The following is an 18,700-nucleotide window of genomic DNA, read 5'->3' on the forward strand; positions in this document are numbered from 1 at the left end:
TAGATTTTCTTCGGACATGGCCGCTGTATCGGCAATACAACACCTGCAATGTTTTGTATATTCATATTCATTTTTTATAATGAATAAAGAGTTTTTTACTTATAAGTAGTGATTAGTGGCTCGTGTATAGTGCTGTGATATTTGTAATGGATGCAGAGAACGAGATCGAAAAAAAGAGAATCCGTGATGCAATTCAGATGATAGAGACGATTCAGTCGATGATCGACGTTTCAGCGGACAGGCTCGAGGGGTTGAGGACACAATGCTCAACCAGCGCAGAGCTGACGCAGCAGGAAATTCGGACCCTGGAGGTAAGCCGGATGTAGTTTTTTCTTTACGTTACGTGTTATGGAAACAAGATGTGCCCTTGAATAGTTTGCCAGGCCTGAACTTCAAGGCCTCTGGGCTCAAGGAGCGGTGTGATTAGTTCATTGCCGTTGTAGAAAGTGTGAGCGCGCGCATACCCTGTTACCTTGAGCTACACTGCCCTATTTTCTTTATAGTATGTTGTAACGATTGACTTCTAATATTATACTGGCACTGTATTTTATATTTTATAAAGAATATTTAAAAAAAGCTTTACGATAAAATATCTAAAATAATGTATGCTTATTCCTTTCTAATAATTTGTAATGTATTTACTGAGTTATATTATCTAAACATGCACTAAAATGAATAGGCTGTCATATGTAACAAAATATACTGTTAGAAAGTTGATCAATTAGACAATTTTAAATGTTCATAATATAAAGAACATTCCTTGATTGTGTTATACTAGTGTTCATTTATATTATTTATGAGAGTCATTAGTTTCAATGGAAACAATGGATTTTTCAATTCAGTTGGAATGCATATATAAATAATTAATTCTATATAAGATTTAACAATACCTTCCTTGATTTAATATGGTAGTGAGTTTAGACAGACTGAGCGATGAGAATACAGAACTAAACCAGTTTAAGACAATCATGGCTATTCCCATGGTTGGTGTCATTGGCGATGAAAGTGATTGTTAACATTTCTTACAATGCCAAAGTCTATGGGCATTGGTGACCACTTACCATCAGGTGACTCATACACTTGTCTTCCTAGCTATTCTATAAAATAAAATAAAAAACAGAAAACAATTGCTTTAAACTCAACAAAACATGATTATCAGAATCACAAAAAAAATATATACTCATTAAGTATATCTATATATGTAAATCCTAAGTTCTCCTTTTATAGGATTTTAATCCTTATAAGCAATTAATAAATGTTAAAAAAATTAGTAACTCAATTTTGAAATCCATTTATTTTACAGAACCTATAGATCTTTCATATTCAGGTATTGTTTACTAGAAGTGTATAAATCATAATATTACAAGCTATAATATTGTACTATCTCTCTTTGAATATATTGTTAAAGATACAACACTGTAGGTCTTTTAAATGATGGAAAAAATTTAAAACACTTGTATCACGCTATGTCACATTTTATTTACAATTAATTTAAAGCTATTTTTTGCAACTTAGGACTCCATATCTATTTATTTTTATAAAACTAAGGGCTTAAGAGTCACAAACAAATGTTTGAAGTGTTAGATGTTCTAAACATAATATTATGGAATTCTGTAAACCTCAGTAGTTGTGTTGATGAGGACATAATCATGTTTATAAGAATTCAATTAAATTCTTGGCCTTATTGCAAGTCATTCACTGAATGTTTACAATAATAAATCTGTATTCAAAGTCATTTAAGTCTGAAATCAATTTATTTGTTTGGATACAAGTTTTGTTTACATTTATATATCAGCTTTATGATATTTATGGTATATTAAATAGAAACAGAGTGACAAAATATATTATTGTTTTTTTTAATCATGCATAATGGCTGTACAGTTATAATAACAATAATGTATATTAAAACTTATTTATTTTTGCTGTTAAATTGAATTAACATCTTGATTTCCTTACTTTGTATACAACAATTAATAAATATTGTTTTGTATCTGTATACTTAATTTTTTCCATTACATTTCAGGGTAAACTTGTAAAGCATTTTTCAAGGCAACTTGTCATAAAAGCTCAGTTTGTCGAAGAAATTCAGAGAGAACTAGGACATGTCCCCAGCCTGAGGCAGTGGTTGCGTGTCGTGGGGCTCAGTATTGATGCTATAGAGGTAAGTTTAAACATGCCAATATTTTCCTTCAATCATTTCACAATGAATGTATCTAGCTTGTCATTTCAAAAATATATTCTATTAATAATTGACAACAGCTAAGACATTGTATTGTTTATTTGGCTAACAGCAAGTTTTAGCCAGCAAACTTAACTTCAATTACTTTTTGGTATGTGATTTGTTAATACACAATAAAATAAATACACTATGTTATGTACAACAACATGATTTGCGTCTAATCATAATTCTAATTAATCATTTTGAGTTCCTGCTTGAGTCGCAAATCCATATGCAAACTTTCGTATTTATATAAGTAAAATATCAACTGCTCATTATTACATATAGTTGATAGACATTAAATCAGAAAGATATTTTATATGTTTGTAATTTGACTGTAATTAGGACTCTTGTGTTATAATAATTGAAATAATATATTTTTCTCTAGGCTGTATTATCCCGAGTGTCATCACTGGAAACCCTGCGCGAACGAACGGAACATGAGCTGCGTGCGATGCTGTGCGGAGCAAGGGACGAGGAGGTGCGGCGACTGTGCAGAGCAATGCAGAGGCTAAGGAGTTACACTGGTAGTAACATTTTGTATTTATTCTTTTGCCATTTTTAATTTTTTAAGTACTCATACACTTGTAGCTTGTTAGAAATTTCTATCAACGAATATCGAAATTTTACTGTCTCTAATAATAGTAATAATGTTATTTCAGAGGCTTTAGCTCGTGGAGACGGAGCGGTAGAGCTGCCGCTTTACTGGGATTCGTGGGAGCGACACGGACGCGGTTCGCCTCGTACGAGGGACGAACGTAATTCAAACCATAAAAAAGGTAATATTTTGAAATCTTTATTTCTATATATTATACAATTTCACTTATATTAAATTATATCGCATATTCTACAAAATCTTGCAATATTCTATATGTCAATAAGAAGTTGTAAATTTGTTTCGGAGCTATGTATATATCAACAGCAAACTTGTATATATAAAAATTGAAAATTTTCAGGTGGAAAATCTCCAACAACACCAATAAACAAACGTAAGCAGAATGTCCACCTGCCCGCTCCTGCTGCGCTCACCAAATCCCGGTCGCACGAGTCCCAGCTCTCTGTCAAGCCAGATACCTCAGATCTTAGGTCAATTTTAATTTGTAAAGTACTAGTGAAGCCCGGCAGATGTTGTCCTATCTGTGCATACTTATCAATGGTCATGGTGATCAGTTGAACTCTAAAGATATAGAAGTTGATGTGCTGCAATACCGTGATATCCACAAAGTGAATGTTATGAAAAACTTTTTCCATGTAGATATACATATATGCACCAACACTTATTGTACTCAGACACAAAACAAGATGTAGATAAAACAAAAAAAAGAAATTGCAATCCAAAAATTTAGATTGTGATAGATACTGTTTGGAAATAAAAACATGCTGGAACATAAACCGCTGTGCTGATAAAAAGATACACCAAAGGCAAAGAAACGTGTTAGTGCCTACTTCAAGAAACCATTTTTAAAAAAACAACAACGTCAAAGTGTTAATCTCCTAAGAGATATATTAATCTATTTAAATTTTAATGGATATGACACACAATTTTCCTAATGATATTTTGCTTGATTCTTGGTATTGTTTATCTCAAGTGGCATATTAGCAGTTAACACCAATTCTTGGAGTTCTTACGCTATTTATGATAATTAATCAATGGCTATTCATTGAGGCTGCAGAAAAGTATGCTTAAGACATTTTTAAATTATTCATTTGATAAAATATTTTAATTTTTTTAAAGGGGTTTAAATTTATTATTCGTGTTTCAGCGACAACAGCCAGTCGTCCGCAGTTGGTACGGCAGAAGGTAGTCCGCCCGCCTCCCCGCGCGACCCCGACCCCGATCCCCCGCACGGATACTATAATACTAACGTAAGCTCTACACGTATGCAATTCACGCACCTTTGTTATTCTTGTCTAAACTCCACAAGCACTGTCATGTGGATGAAGTTGTATATGAGTAACTATCAGAAGAGTCATTTGTAACTTGTTAGTGATGTATTATCAATGGAAGTTCCTAATGCAGCTTATGGAATATCATACCATCTTTCTATTATTCTATTATCATAAAGATCTTATATATACATAGAGATTTTTAAATATTTTCAATGTTAATTTAACATATAAAGATAGCAATAATGCATAAATATTTATATGAAATATAATTAGTGTAAGCTATGTACGTTTTTTTTATAGAATAGGAAGGTGGTCGAGCATATGGGCCACCTGATGATAAGTGGTCACCAACATCCTTAGAAATTGGCATTGTAAGAAATGTTAACCATCGCTTACATCACCAATGTGCCACCAACCTTGGGAACTAAGATGTTATGTCCCTTGTGCCTGTAATTACACTGGCTCACTCACCCTTCAAACCGGAAAACAACAATACCAAGTATTGCTGTTGGTAAATTGTTATTTGTTACCCGCAGGCCACGTCGTGCTCGCCGCGCACGCCGACGGTGAGCGGCTGCATGGCGCACGATATCGCGCACCGCTTCACCAAGAACTTCAACATGATCGCCACCTGCGACTACTGTGACAAGCAGATGCTCTTCGGATCTGGGCTCAAGTGCAAGGAGTGCAAGTTCAAGTGTCACCGGTAAGATCGCTCCCTTCCTCTCGTGTAATGTGCCGATCTATGGTCGATTCTAACGGCAGGATGAGTAAAGAATAAATAAACAATTTTGACCTTGAATTGACATGACGTTATTGGTTTAACTCTAAATTATCTATGGTGTATAGTGTTGTATTATAAATAAATATGTATGTATTATGATAAAAACTGTTTCTTGTACGTACGTACAAAAATTGCTATGCAAAGCAATGAATATGTAAATCTAAAGTTTGTTTTACCTTTACTCTTCCACCATTGAAATATTACGATACATACACACATGGTTACTTATTAGATGTAGAAATTCTAACTATATAAATTATCAAATTTTGCAAATTAAGATTTAGTTTTTTTTTTGGAGATTTTTTAGTACAAAATAAAATTCATTTTTTTATTTATGAGTAATTAAATGTATAATTATGTACATGGTAGGTACAACAAAAGCCAGAGAGCAAAAGTCACAGGTCACACTCACAGATAAATAACGCAAAATTTTAATCTGAAATGTAGCTTGTGACACTAATCCCGTCAATTTTATTTTTTGCCGCAGAGATTGTGAAAGTAAAGTTCCTCCGTCGTGCGGCTTACCGCCCGAGTTCGTCACGGCGTTCAAAGAAAAATTTCATAAAGATGGTAATGCTTAAACCTTAGCCTTATATGATACAGTATAAAAATCAATTTGTCCAAAATTTGTTTAGTAATAATACATAGATATTTCAGTCCTATATTGTAATAATAAAATGTAAATTATCTAGGCCTCTCTATTTTTTTTATAGTTCTCCTTTCTATCGTTCCTATCTATGTATGTCTTTAATCCGAGCGTTCCTCTGATATTTGACGACCTCTGTTTTAAAAACTAGTCAGAGGGGTGCAAAAAAAAATCCCCGCGTCCCGCGGGTCGAGTATAGTCGCTCTAATGACGCGAGGTCGCGCGTGCGCAGGCGGCCTGTACCTGCCGGCGGCCGGCGCCGCGCGCGCCGCGCTGCTGCCGTCGCTCACGCCGCACCGCCGCCGCCCGCCGCCCGCGCCGCACCACGCCGTACGTACCGCGCGCCGCCGCCGCCGCCGCCGCCGCCGCCGCCGCCCGCGCTCACCGCCGTGTGTTGCAGGCCGGGCCCGACTCCTCGTCCAACACGTCGTCGTGCAACAGCTCCACGCCGTCGTCGCCCGCGCTGGCCGCGCCCGCCACGCCGCAGCCGCACGCGCACGCCCCGCACAACGCGCACCACGCGCACCACCCGCACCACCAGCACCACCAGCAGCACCAGCACGCCGCCAAGCAGCTGTTCCACTTTCCCGGTGACCACCTACTTTGGCACTAAATCGCAGGCATATGTTAAGATCGGTTGTAATCACATGTGATACTGCATCACGCGCGTGCCGACATTCTAGTCTCTTATGTTATAGATAGCTGGTCGTGATAACGAGTGAAATAAAGCGTGAATTATTAAATTTTATTACACTTATTGTAGCTAAATAAAAATATTTAGAGATTTGCTTTGCTTGCAAATTCATTTAAGTCTATATTACTCAAATAACAGCATATCGGTTATTATATTTTATCGCCTAGAAATATATAAGAAATACCTATTTTTTCTACAAATAATAACATAATATAGCTGTTTTTACGCATAAAATCCTACAATAAATTATATGAGATGGTTTGAAATTAATCACAACACATTTTACATGAATAAATAATTAAATACCTTTTTAATAGTAAGGCATATATTGCCTAATCTCGGTGCGCAAATATTTTTGTTCTTACTGTAAAAGAAAACTGTTTTCGAAACTGTAACGAATTTACCTAAATATAAACATGAATATGACTGAAAGGACCTTAAAATTAATTAAGCTGTTTCGAAATTGTTCCAAAAAAATTAACGACGTTTTTTTTGGAATGATAAATATAATAGTTTGACTATATTTGACAATGCTTAGAATAAACAGTTTAAAAAACAAACCTCATTATTATAATTTATATATAATACATTTTCCAATCCAATTCTTATATTATTATTTTTTGAGTATATGTGGACGAGCAAGTGGGCCACCTGGTGGTAGGTGGTCACCAACGCCCATAGACATTGGCATTGTAATAAATGTTAACTATCGCTTACATCTCCAATGCGCCACCAACCTTGGAAAATAAGATGTTAAGTCCCTTGTGCCTCTAATTAAACTGGTTCACTCACCCTTCAAACCGGAACACAACGATACCAAGTACAGCTGTTTCGCGGTATAAAATTGATGAGTGGGTGGTACCATTCATTATTTTTTATATTTTACTAATAAACGTATGTTTTTGTTTACAGAGGTAAAACCGCCAGTGTCCAGTCCGAACCACTCGTCGCATGTGCAGTCGCCTGCGCGGTCTATGGTCGAACACAAAGAAGAGCTGACTTCTAGCATCAAAAGCGGTACAGCGCATGCGCTCGTTATTCTAATTTATATTTTACTACTGTCAAAGTACAATAAATGCTTAGTAAATATTGTATTGTATTGACGGTGTAAGAGCTGCTTTATGTCTTAGAGTGTCAATGTCTATGGACGAATGTGACCACTTACCATCTCATGGTCCATATACACGACTGTGGTCTGGTAACATGAAATATCTGTTTAGAATAAAAAATAGTACACATAATTGAAAGTTCATAAAAAAAAGCAAGATTTTTATTGTATACTTTCATTTGAAAAACAAAATTGTCTGGATCTATGTACATTTTTTTACAAAAGCCGAGATGGCCTAGTAGTTAGAACGCGTGAATCTTAACTGACGATCGTGGGTTCAAACCCGGGTAAGCACCACTGAATTTTCATGTGCTTAATTTGTGATTATAATTCATCTCGTGCTTGACGGTGAAGGAAAACATCGTGAGGAAACCTGCACGTGTCTAATTTCATTGAAATTATGCCACATGTGTATTCTACCAACCCGCATTGGAGCAGCGTGGTGGAATAAGCTCCAAACCTTCTCCTCAAAAGGGAGAGGAGGCCTTAGCCCAGCAGTGGGACATTAACAGGCTGTTACTGTACTGTATGTACATTTGTCGCTCGGCCTATATTTATATTATAATAATAGATTTAAAATATATGTTTATAATTTTTATATGTAATAATTAAGTTTGCAATATTTCATGACTGGTGACTTTGTGCAAGCTTGGCTGGGTAGGTACCACCTACTCATCAGATATTCTACTGCAAAACAACAGTACTTGGTATTGTTGTGTTCCGATTTGAAGAGTTAGTGAGCCAGTGTAATTACAGGCACAAGGGACATAACATCTTAGTTCCCAAAGTTGGTGGCGCATTGGTGATGTAAGCGATGGTTAACATTTCTTACAATGCCAATTTCTATGGGCATTGGTGACCACTTACCATCAGGTGGCCCATATGCTCGTCCGCCTTCCTATTCTATATAAAAAAAAATTAAATCGTTTTCTAAATTTTGTTTCAATATTCAGTTTTCGGACAACAGAGGACCAATTTTATTTAATTAATTTAGCTTGATATGAGGACTGTCCCACACAGACCCGGGATTTATAGTCACGTTATGCATTAATAGGAAATATAATAAAAATAAACATTATTATGGTGACAAATGAAATGTTCGGTCAATGTACATGGTAACATATACTACATGAGTGTATTGATTGAGAGCGAGTGTTGCGCAGAGGGCTCGGGTCGCGTGTCGCTGAGCGGGTCGGGCTCCACTGACAGCGGGCGGCACGACGCCGCGCACGACGCGCGCTGGCCGCGCCAGAACAGCGTGAGTACCGCCACGGACACACCTACCGGGCCATGTAGCTGCGAACCACGGGGACGGCTTAGATTTTTTTTTTTAAATATATAAGCTAGCGCTTGACTGTTATCACACCTGATGGAAAGTGATTATACAGTCTAAGGTGGAGCGCGCTTGCCAAGAAGATGCCTATTCACTCTAGACTTGAAGGTACCCATATTGTAGGTGGTGGGAACAACGGAGGTCAGGAGATTAGATCCAGATTAGAAAATTTGTACTTTTCATAATCGGGGTCTACATATTTTAATTGTGTATACTGAGGGGCCTTTGTGAGTGATTCTTATTCATTAAAAACCCCCGTGATAGTCGATCACAATATACATCGAAAATCACAAATTAAATATTATGAAGGATGAGCTAACATGTCGAATTACTTATTTATTAATAATTAGCGGAGATGGCCTAGTTGTTAGAACGCGTGAATCTTAACCGATGATCGTAGGTTCAAACCCGGGCAACCGCTGATTATTCATGTGCTGAATTTGTGTTTATAATTCATCTCGTGCTTGGCGGTGGAGGAAAACATCGCGAGGACTAATTTCATTGAAATCCTGCCACGTGTGTACTCTACCAACCCGCATTGGAGCAGCGTGATGGAATAAGCTCCAAACCTTCTCCTCAAAATCGAGAGGAGGCCTTAGCCCAGCAGTGGGACATTAACAGGCTGTTACTGTACTAATAATTATTGTTGAGATAAAAAAAATTAATTGGTATTAAAGTGCAACATTGTTACATCCAACATTTCCATAAATATATTCTAATATCATCAATTGCTTTAATCAATTGAATAACTACAGACACAAAGTATTACAAGAAATCATTAACTTAACTAAAATACGTATGAAATCTGGAGACATGAAAGCTCTGTTATGTTTCAAACGAGAACAAAGCTCTAGTTCATTTCTGCAAGTAATTATAAACATATATAGATAAGGATTTATTTATGACATCTCTCGACGACCGAGACTTCGGACATACATGTATACGAATGATAAAACAATGTCTTCTCGTATACGTTAAACTTTATTAATATTATTGGTCACATAGTTTTAATTAATTTAGCAAATAAATATATTTTAATTTTTATTTAATTATTATTATATAAATTATAATTTAATTGTAATATGATATTTTGAAATAAGTTTTGTCTATATATCAAAAACTATATATAAAAATAAAGTCAAAAAGTTATACTATATATATATATATATATGTATGTGATTGTATATAGGTTTTTTTTTTTAAAGTTTTAGATTTTCCTTTTTGCGTTGGATTCAGTATATCTCAGTGATGGTCTCATTATATAATTACTAATATACATTTTTTAATTGAACCTCAGGCAAATTTTGGAAGTCGATATTTTTTTTTTTGTATTTTTTTTTTATTATAATAATAACATATAACAAACACCATAGAATACAATAATATGTATATACATTATAGCATCCTTTGTTTATCTCACCAAGCGTGTATCAAATGTCAGGCATTACTTAATATAGCCAACTATACAAGTTTGCAGCATTCCTTAGTTACAAATTTGTCGACGCAGAGCTTATCGTCAGCGTTACATCCGTCGACCTCTGTCCACTGATAACTGCATTCACGGATTGAACGTTCGTGCATTTCGTTGTTCGTCGAACACAAGCTTTTTGTAAAAATATTACTGTGTTTGTTTTCGTTTATAAAATACTGTAAAGATTCAAAGACAAAAGTGATAAGTGGAAATAGGTTTTATGCAGAAAAAAATAAGTTTTGTTTTTTAACTAGCAGTGATCGATTATTTTTTCGAATATGTCTACGTTTTTACATCATCGCCGAATATTCGAAGAAGTAGGTATTTTGGTGGCATACTCGTAATTCTATCGCTAATGTTTGTACTGCTGTTTCTGTTTCTTGAAAAACTTAGTAATTACGAATGACGCCTTGACTATGTGCAAGGAATAAGAAGTAGCTAATATTTTTAATATTGCCAGTGTTTATATAGGTGTGACCCTATCTCAGCTTCAGGTCTAATAATAATATTCTCCAATCGATAATGGCACATGGACACATGTCCACAGCTGACGATGAAGGAGTGGGACATCCCGTACGACGAGCTGAAGCTGTTCGAGAAGATCGGCACGGGCCGGTTCGGCACCGTGTACCGCGGCAGCTGGCACGGCGCCGTGGCCGTCAAGCTGCTGCACGTCAACGCGCTCAGCGACCACTCCGTGCCGCTCGACACCTTCAAGCACGAGGTCAGCGCGACAGTTCCAAATAATCCACATATATAAAGCATGCGGATTCGTTCATATCTCGACTAAATAAAAGTTAAATTTGACTCATCATTTAGACTAAAATTGTCTTGATGCAATTAATTCAGCTATTTCGTTTTGTTTTTTTTTTTATAATTTTGTGAAGCTAGAATTATTTAAAAAAAACACCTAGTTGTACCTAAGACAGTTTAAATTTTTCACCATACTGTTTAATTAGTATACATAATGCAATCAGGAGTGTATATAGTTGAAAATCTACAGCTTCAAACATTTAGGCTACAAAATATATCGATAAACAATGTATGAAGATTATTTAAGCTAAATAAAAACGTAATATTTCAGGTGGCAACGTTCCGTAAAACCCGTCATGAGAATTTAGTGTTGTTCATGGGCGCCTGTATGAAGCCGCCGCGACTGGCAATCGTGACGTCACTCTGCAAGGGCATGACGCTCTACACTCATATCCACCTGCGGAAGGACAAGTTCACCGCCAACAAGAGCGTCATCGTAGCGCAGCAAATCTCACAGGTACACCTCACCGCCAACCGTATACCCTCCAGGGTCAGATTTATTCGAAAGTACTCGCATCAGAAGCTAGAGTGTCTTCAAGTGAGTTTTTAAACCATATGTTTTTAGTTATAGTTTTTTTCTAAATGTTGGCAATCTTGTATTTTCTTAATAATATTAAATTAAATGTTGCCTCTCTGGTGATTGTAGTGCATTTAATTTTTTTTTATTGGTTTTGTCATACTTCACTAAACTTCTTATATGTATATGGTGAAATACCAAACCTCCTTAAAAGGATATTAGTTTTGCCCTATCTCCGAATATAGCAGGCTATTAATATACTACATCTGTTGTAATTTATTTTACAGGGTATGGGGTATCTCCATGCTAGAGGCATCATTCACAAGGACCTGAAAACGAAGAATATATTCCTCGAGAATGGGAAAGTGGTCATCACCGACTTTGGACTCTTCAGCGTTACTAAATTATGCTTTGGCAACAAGTGAGTTATATTTGACTGTTTCATATACTTGTAGTATGTAGCAGTAATTAAACTAAATTTTGTTATTTATAATATTTCGACTAAATAAAAGCTGAATAGTCAATACACAAACAGTGTACATTTTAGAATACAAGTAAGTACTCAAACACAAGTACAATCTCTATTCCTTTACTCTAATAAGAAGAGATGGCTAATCCGAAACGACCGGAAAGAGTTCAGGTCCAAGACCAATCGTTCTAAGTACTGTCCAAGTGTAAACAAACTTTCAAAGTTAAGCTCCTAGGTAAGCCAAATAATATAAATATAAATCTATAAAATGAATCTAAATAAAAAACAAACTTGTAAAAAATCGAGATGCAAAAAGTAAAGCGTAAGTGGCGCGTGTGTGCGCAGACGCAGCGCGCGCGGCGACAGCCTGGGCATCCCGCCGGGCTGGCTGTGCTACCTCGCGCCCGAGCTCGTGCGCGCGCTGCGCCCGCACGCCTCGCTGCACCTGCCCTTCTCCAAGACCACCGACGTCTACGCCTTCGGGTACGCGCCGCACTACCGCAAGCCGCCCGATACACCTGTTTGGCACTGTGCCAGACATTGCTTTGATTATCTTTGTTCTATTGCCATTGTATGGTTTTCATTTTTTGTTTATTTTTGTTCATATCGGGTCGATACGATACGCGCGAATGAATACCGACCCCCACAAAAACACTTTCATATTTATATAACCTTTTGAAAACTAAATTTATACCGACTTATAAAATAACTAAATAACTCGGGAACTTTTTTTTATTAAAAGGATCGTAATGATAGACAACTGTTTACATACTTGTAATCGCAAGTTATGTAAACTTTTGAATCACTTTTATTAATTTCTTAGATTGCATCTTTTATACTATATTTTAAAGAGTATTGCTATTCCGTAAGAACTCAGTTCATTACTCACCCGTGAAATGTTAACAACCGCTTTATGGTGATATACAATTTTATGCGTATATTCTTGAAGTCTTATAATTATTATGGTCAATAATAATAAATTTATTTATTCTCTCCCACAAACAATAATATTTACATTTTTTTTAATATATATATACAGTTATATGTGGGAGACAGGAACCCAAACTAGGTTGCCCTGTACTAAGGGTCAATGTCACGTAACAGTTTCTTACATTTTTCGACAGTTTTCCGTGAAGTTTGTTCTTATAGAATAACTAATTTTCACTAGTATATATTTTTTTAAATATTGTAACTTATATAATATATCTTTTAATCATTATTAGAACCGTATGGTACGAGTTGCTGTGTGGAGAGTACCCGTTTAAGGGACAGCCGCCTGAGGCCATCATTTGGCAGGTCGGCAAAGGCGTGAAGCAATCGCTAGCCAATATGCAAGCGTCCAGAGACATTAAGGTATTTTTTTTATGTGAAATGTATATACTTGTGAATATTGTTACACTTATATGCTCATATGAGCGTTAATATTATTTATTATTTGAATTAGTTTAAAAAAACTTAATAATGTTTTGTATGTTTTTTTTTTTTGTAAAATAATTATTTACATCATCATACAGTATTAAACGTGAATATAAGGTTTACAGTTGATCTAATAATGTTTATTGTTACAGGACATTCTAATGCTATGCTGGTCATACCGATCTACCGAGCGGCCAGACTTTCCGCACTTACTGTCCACGCTCGAAAAGCTCCCCAGGAAGCGACTGGCGCGCTCTCCCTCGCACCCAGTACACCTGTCGCGCTCTGCGGACTCAGTGTTCTGAGAAAGGCTAGTCGGCGCACTGTGCGTGCGGCCTTAAAAGGATCTGTTGCCACTAAAATAGCGCCCTCTCGCTCACACATGATACATCCGCCTCGTTCTTTTTTTGTTACGAGATACCGATGACATAACGAGAGTTTACACTTACAAGAGAAGCCACACGAGAAGCGCTCTCCAATACTCCGCCTCGACTATTATGCGGAGTTTTGTGATTATTGTTTTTACGAAAGCGTTTTCAAAATAATACCTCATACATAAAATATTAAATTGTGCATTATACAATTTCATTAAAAGTCCTAATTATCGATACTATGAATATTACTACGAAAGTGAATAAGGCCGATATTGTTATCTCATTCTAACAACATACAACCGTCTCGTTCGAATTTCATATAAATAAGTCACTTTAAATAATATGATAACATAATATAATACAAAATATTTCTAACAGCAGCAACATTTACATTAACAATTAACTTTAGATCAGTTATAGCTGAGTCGAGATTTAAAAAACGGTTAAAAATTTAAGAAAAGATTTGTTTAATTTAAGAAAACTTTAAATTGATGAAATTTAAAATTATACTTTTTTTATAACGATCTTTTTATTGTATATTATTTATTATCTGTTCTTCTTTATTTTAAAAAAATATAAATACTCTGTTGTGAATTATATCAGATGATCAAAAAAATCTCGATAGGCAGAATGAATCATTATTAATTTGATGTCGTGTTTAATGCAAATAAAATTTCTATTAGATGAAAGTAATTTTAACTTTATAATTATCGCACCGATTTATATAAAAACAACTGCCTTATATAGATTAAAGCACACGTGTAATTTGATGAACTAGTTTTTTAAATTCTTATTAATTACGGTTATATATTGAGGGACTATCAGTGTTGCCATGATTATGGTGACTCAGGGTAACACTACTTGCATTCGTAATTATACTCTGTCCATTTGCTTTTGCCGTTATTCGCTTTACAGGTGGAACTAGTGAATGTGGCAACGTAACGTTTTTATTATCGATGCGATTATTGATACTAATTGTTATGTAGTGTCAACTATCAATTTTTGCTGTTGCTGTTGAACACATTTTTTTTTGTTGGCGTTCTCTATGCTTTGTGTTTATAATTACTAAATACAAAACTACAAATTTCCAGTTTTGTTAATTATAATTCAATTTTGGAGTTTTTTTTTATAGCAAATAATAGTTTAAAAATAAAGTATCCACTTGTTTGTCGTATGACGTTACAATTATATAGAAGTGTATGTTTAAATATGGTCTTAATAAATATTAAGACTTGACAAGACGCATGCCATTTGTCCTATTTAAAAAAAATTGCAATATCGTAAATGTATACGATATTGTAATATATATATGTAAGAAGTAACAAATAAGATTAAGCAGTTTTAATTTTTTTTTATTACGTTTTTCATAGTTAACTTCTATGTAATCTGGAATAATAATTTTACTTATAATAAACAAATGGACAGAGTGTAAAAGTTAATGATTTTATAATTCCTAGTTAAATTAGTGAATGGGACTAATTAAACGATAATATTTTAATTTTATTTGCGGATAAGCGACGTACTAACGCGGATGTATATATTTATACTTTGTTAAATACTATGTATTCGATACATAGTGAAATAACTGATGCGCTTTAAAACTACTATATAATATCGAGATAAAACTACATCTACACTTGGCAGCTTTACAGTCTATTTCATAACCATAAAGTTTGTCAATATTAAAAATTAAAGTAATTCGAAATTAACGAATTAATTGAAAATATTATAAATATTCAAAACATTAAAACCTCCGATTTGAAGTATCGTTATTAAAATTGCAAAGTGCAAAAGATCGCATGTTAAAATTTAATTCAATTTTTAAACTGCTGATGATCGTAATGTTTTTTTTTTATAATTGAATTTATAGCTTTAAATAGAAAAAAAATACTATATGAATCGATGTATGTAAAAGTCAATGACCTGACTAATTATGAACGCACAACCAAAACAAACGTAGATACTTGAAATTTATAGGTTTCGTTTCATTATGTAGGGGTGCATTAAACTGAGACAGGATTTTGCATTTTTTTATTTATTTAAGAGGGATGTTTTATCCTTCTATTTTCAACTTTATGCAAGCGGTTATTCTTATCACATTATGAAAAATAAATATGGTGGTACGTTTTAAAGATTAGACAAATGTATATTATTGCATTGAAAACGTCCTAATATATTTATTTAAATTTTCCGATAAAACCGATTGTAAAAGATGAGAAAAATAAAATTAAATGTCCTTCTGTAAAGTGCATATTTTTTTACAATTTAACTTCTTGAACTAACAGCAGCAGTTTATATGTTTCATACAAAAAATATTTATAATAACAATTTATTTGAAATAAATTCGAAACAGTTCCCAATAATCAAACGTAGACCATTAGATTAACAGCATAAACATAACTTTGTATATTAGTCAATAATAATTTATTTATTATTATTATTACAGTTATCTACACTTTCGCATACAAATTATATTTGAAAAACATATTTTATTTTTTGACACAGACAGATTAGTACATTTTAAAAGGCTCCGTTAACTATGGCATTAAATATTGCTTCTGGATTTGTCTTAAATAATAAACAAATAAAAAAAAAGAAATTACTCGTGTCTATATCCTCATTTATTTTTCCGAAATGTCATAACATAACAAAGCGCGTTTAATATTGTATATCTTAAAGCTCAAGTGTGAAGGTAGCCATGAAGTATTGATCTCTTGATTTAACGATAGATTATATTTTCGTATTTAAACGTGAAAGTTGACGGTTTATTAAAAAAAAAAGCTGTAAATATTGTATAGTGTTACTGGTTTTGATGTAGTATCCGTGACTTGTAAATATTAGTCATTTTTTTAATTGTATTCTAATAATATTAAAACAAAAAATACTTTTATAAAGGTATTCAGTCTTCACAGTTAATTATATTTATTTTACAGCGAAGTTGTAATTATGGCATCAGTATTGTATGTAATTAAAATGTTAAGGTATTTCTAATAAATAATCAATTATTAATAAAAAAAATAATCGTTTATTGAGGTGACTTTCGAATTGTAATTTAGTTGGTCTCATCTGTAAACGATCACCGGTTGTTTTATTAAAATCTGAATTTCTAAAATCGTGAATTTCGTTTGTTTATTTATATATATATATAAATTTTCGGATGCGTTAAATTCGTAATACCGTAACAGCCTGTGAATGTCCCACTGCTGGGCTAAAGGCCTCCGCACCTCTTTTTGAGGAGAAGGTTTGGAGCTTATATTAAATTCATAATAATATAATTTATTCGAAAACTACCAAAATTCCACGAAAGTTTGAAGTCTACATATCTCTATTTGTTTATACATATAACTAATGTATTTGTTCATTATACCAATTACATTGTATATTATTTAATTGAAAAACCACCAATTAATAAGACAGATTAAATATGTAATTTAAAATGTTGTAAAATTGTTATATTCCTTTTAAAAAATTAAGCTACGATAATCGAAATAGATTTGTATAATTTGATTTTATCATTTTTTATTTTTTTTTGCTTTGAAATGTTACATTATAAATAATGCCTTGAAATACCAAAATTGACTGACCGTTATTACTTAAATATCTGTTGTAATATATGTACATAATAGTAATAAAAAAATATGTAAATAAAAGAACATTCCTTTGAGTAGTTCTTTCAATGTTTCAAAATAGTGACATTTTCTTAGATGTGTGGTCCTATGACAGAGCTTGTTATTTTTAATGTTTGTTTATGGTTTTATAAAATGTTGCTATTTCTTAATAAATAGTTACAAATTAATGCTTAAATTTATTTATATTATTTAAAGAGCTCTAAGGTAACTTAGGACTATGGTATCTGGTTGGTATCACTGTGTTACCATTTATGTAAATTTCTAAAGAGGCTTGTCGTTAGGTCCATTATAGACTGATTTTTGACTGGAAATCCATAAAGGATTTTATGTGCCACTCATGTATAATAAAAATCGCATTTTACTAACTTCATCTTATGTACATATTGAGACCATACATTTTTAGTTCTATTTTAAAGTTATTCTGTAAGAACAATCTCATAATTCAATATTGGATTTCATGGTAAAATATCGAAAACCAGTATAGTGTTTTTGTAATCTTTGTTGTTTGTGAATAATTCTTTTCTTTTTGTTATAAAACTCAACATAGAATTTGATTTGACTCTTACTTGCTTGTTTTGTCCTCAAATTGTCTTTTTAAAGTTTCATTGAAATGCTACGATTATTTTAACAGTTTCCAATAAAATTAACTATTTTGACATGAAATTGTGTAAATTAATAATATTAAACAGCCTTTTCAGCTCACTTTGTTATTTTTATTGTTTATATAATTTTATTGCATATAATAGACGAAATTTATTCTGGTCAGTAAACTCCTATTAATTCTAAAGTTAGTTATAAATGAGGTTCTGTAGTTACTGCCACAGTATTTTGTATATAGTGCGAATGTGGTGTGGCTTGATCAATTGTATCTTATTAATGTTTATTTGGACGTGAATTACGGTGCAACTCTTTTGATTGGCTTACAAAATTAAAAAGTAAATTAGGTAGTTCTTTTAATTGTGTGTTTTAAGACTTGATATTTTCTGAAGCATTCATATTTTTTTGTAATAATAATAATTTTTATTTTAAAATTTAGTATGAATTACTTGAAGGAAGACATAATTATTGTAATTAGTTATCTGAAGCCAATATAAAAAGTTGTACCATTGTACAGATGGATTTGGATAACAGTTGTAGTTAAATATGTATCGAGATTTCTATTAATTAGATTAGTTGCCTTTGCCAAAATAAATCTTCATCACTGTTTTTGGCTGTTTTTTTTTTGCTATGCTATGCTTAACATATTTAATAATTAAAAATTAAAATGTCAATAGTTTGTACAAACAAAATTAAAGTTACATTAAAGTCCATATAGAATATTTAAAATGAAATATATTA

General features: G+C 33.4%; 1 protein-coding gene across 2 annotated transcripts; it reads left to right on the forward strand.

Annotated features, from left to right (window-relative positions):
- The first annotated feature begins 24 nt into the window (after positions 1-24).
- Positions 25-18,568, forward strand: LOC126773915 (kinase suppressor of Ras 2). Of its 2 annotated transcripts, none has more exons than XM_050495175.1 (18): positions 25-311; positions 2,024-2,161; positions 2,607-2,745; positions 2,881-2,997; positions 3,175-3,304; positions 3,982-4,084; positions 4,645-4,814; positions 5,380-5,462; positions 5,690-5,868; positions 5,939-6,128; positions 7,145-7,249; positions 8,504-8,598; positions 10,692-10,868; positions 11,229-11,414; positions 11,762-11,895; positions 12,289-12,426; positions 13,167-13,296; positions 13,512-18,568. In XM_050495175.1, exons 1-18 carry the CDS (start codon positions 147-149, stop codon positions 13,662-13,664), a joined length of 2,532 nt encoding a protein of 843 aa, XP_050351132.1. In that variant the 5' UTR covers positions 25-146; the 3' UTR covers positions 13,665-18,568. The 2 variants fall into 2 exon arrangements, with proteins under 2 accessions (XP_050351132.1, XP_050351133.1); XM_050495176.1 differs by having other exon boundaries at positions 5,771-5,868.
- The last annotated feature ends 132 nt before the right edge of the window (positions 18,569-18,700 follow it).

The sequence above is a fragment of the Nymphalis io genome, chromosome 15 (assembly GCF_905147045.1).
Source record: "Nymphalis io chromosome 15, ilAglIoxx1.1, whole genome shotgun sequence".
Taxonomy (NCBI): Eukaryota; Metazoa; Arthropoda; class Insecta; order Lepidoptera; family Nymphalidae; genus Nymphalis; species Nymphalis io.

Excerpts from the sequence above, each read along its gene's own strand:
- LOC126773915 (XM_050495175.1), top strand. The coding sequence starts at position 147 with ATGGATGCAGAGAACGAGATCGAAAAAAAGAGAATCCGTGATGCAATT. Across the intron at positions 6,129-7,144 it reads GCAGCTGTTCCACTTTCCCG|AGGTAAAACCGCCAGTGTCC; the intron begins GTGACCACCTAC and ends TTTTGTTTACAG. Across the intron at positions 8,599-10,691 it reads GCTGGCCGCGCCAGAACAGC|CTGACGATGAAGGAGTGGGA; the intron begins GTGAGTACCGCC and ends ACATGTCCACAG.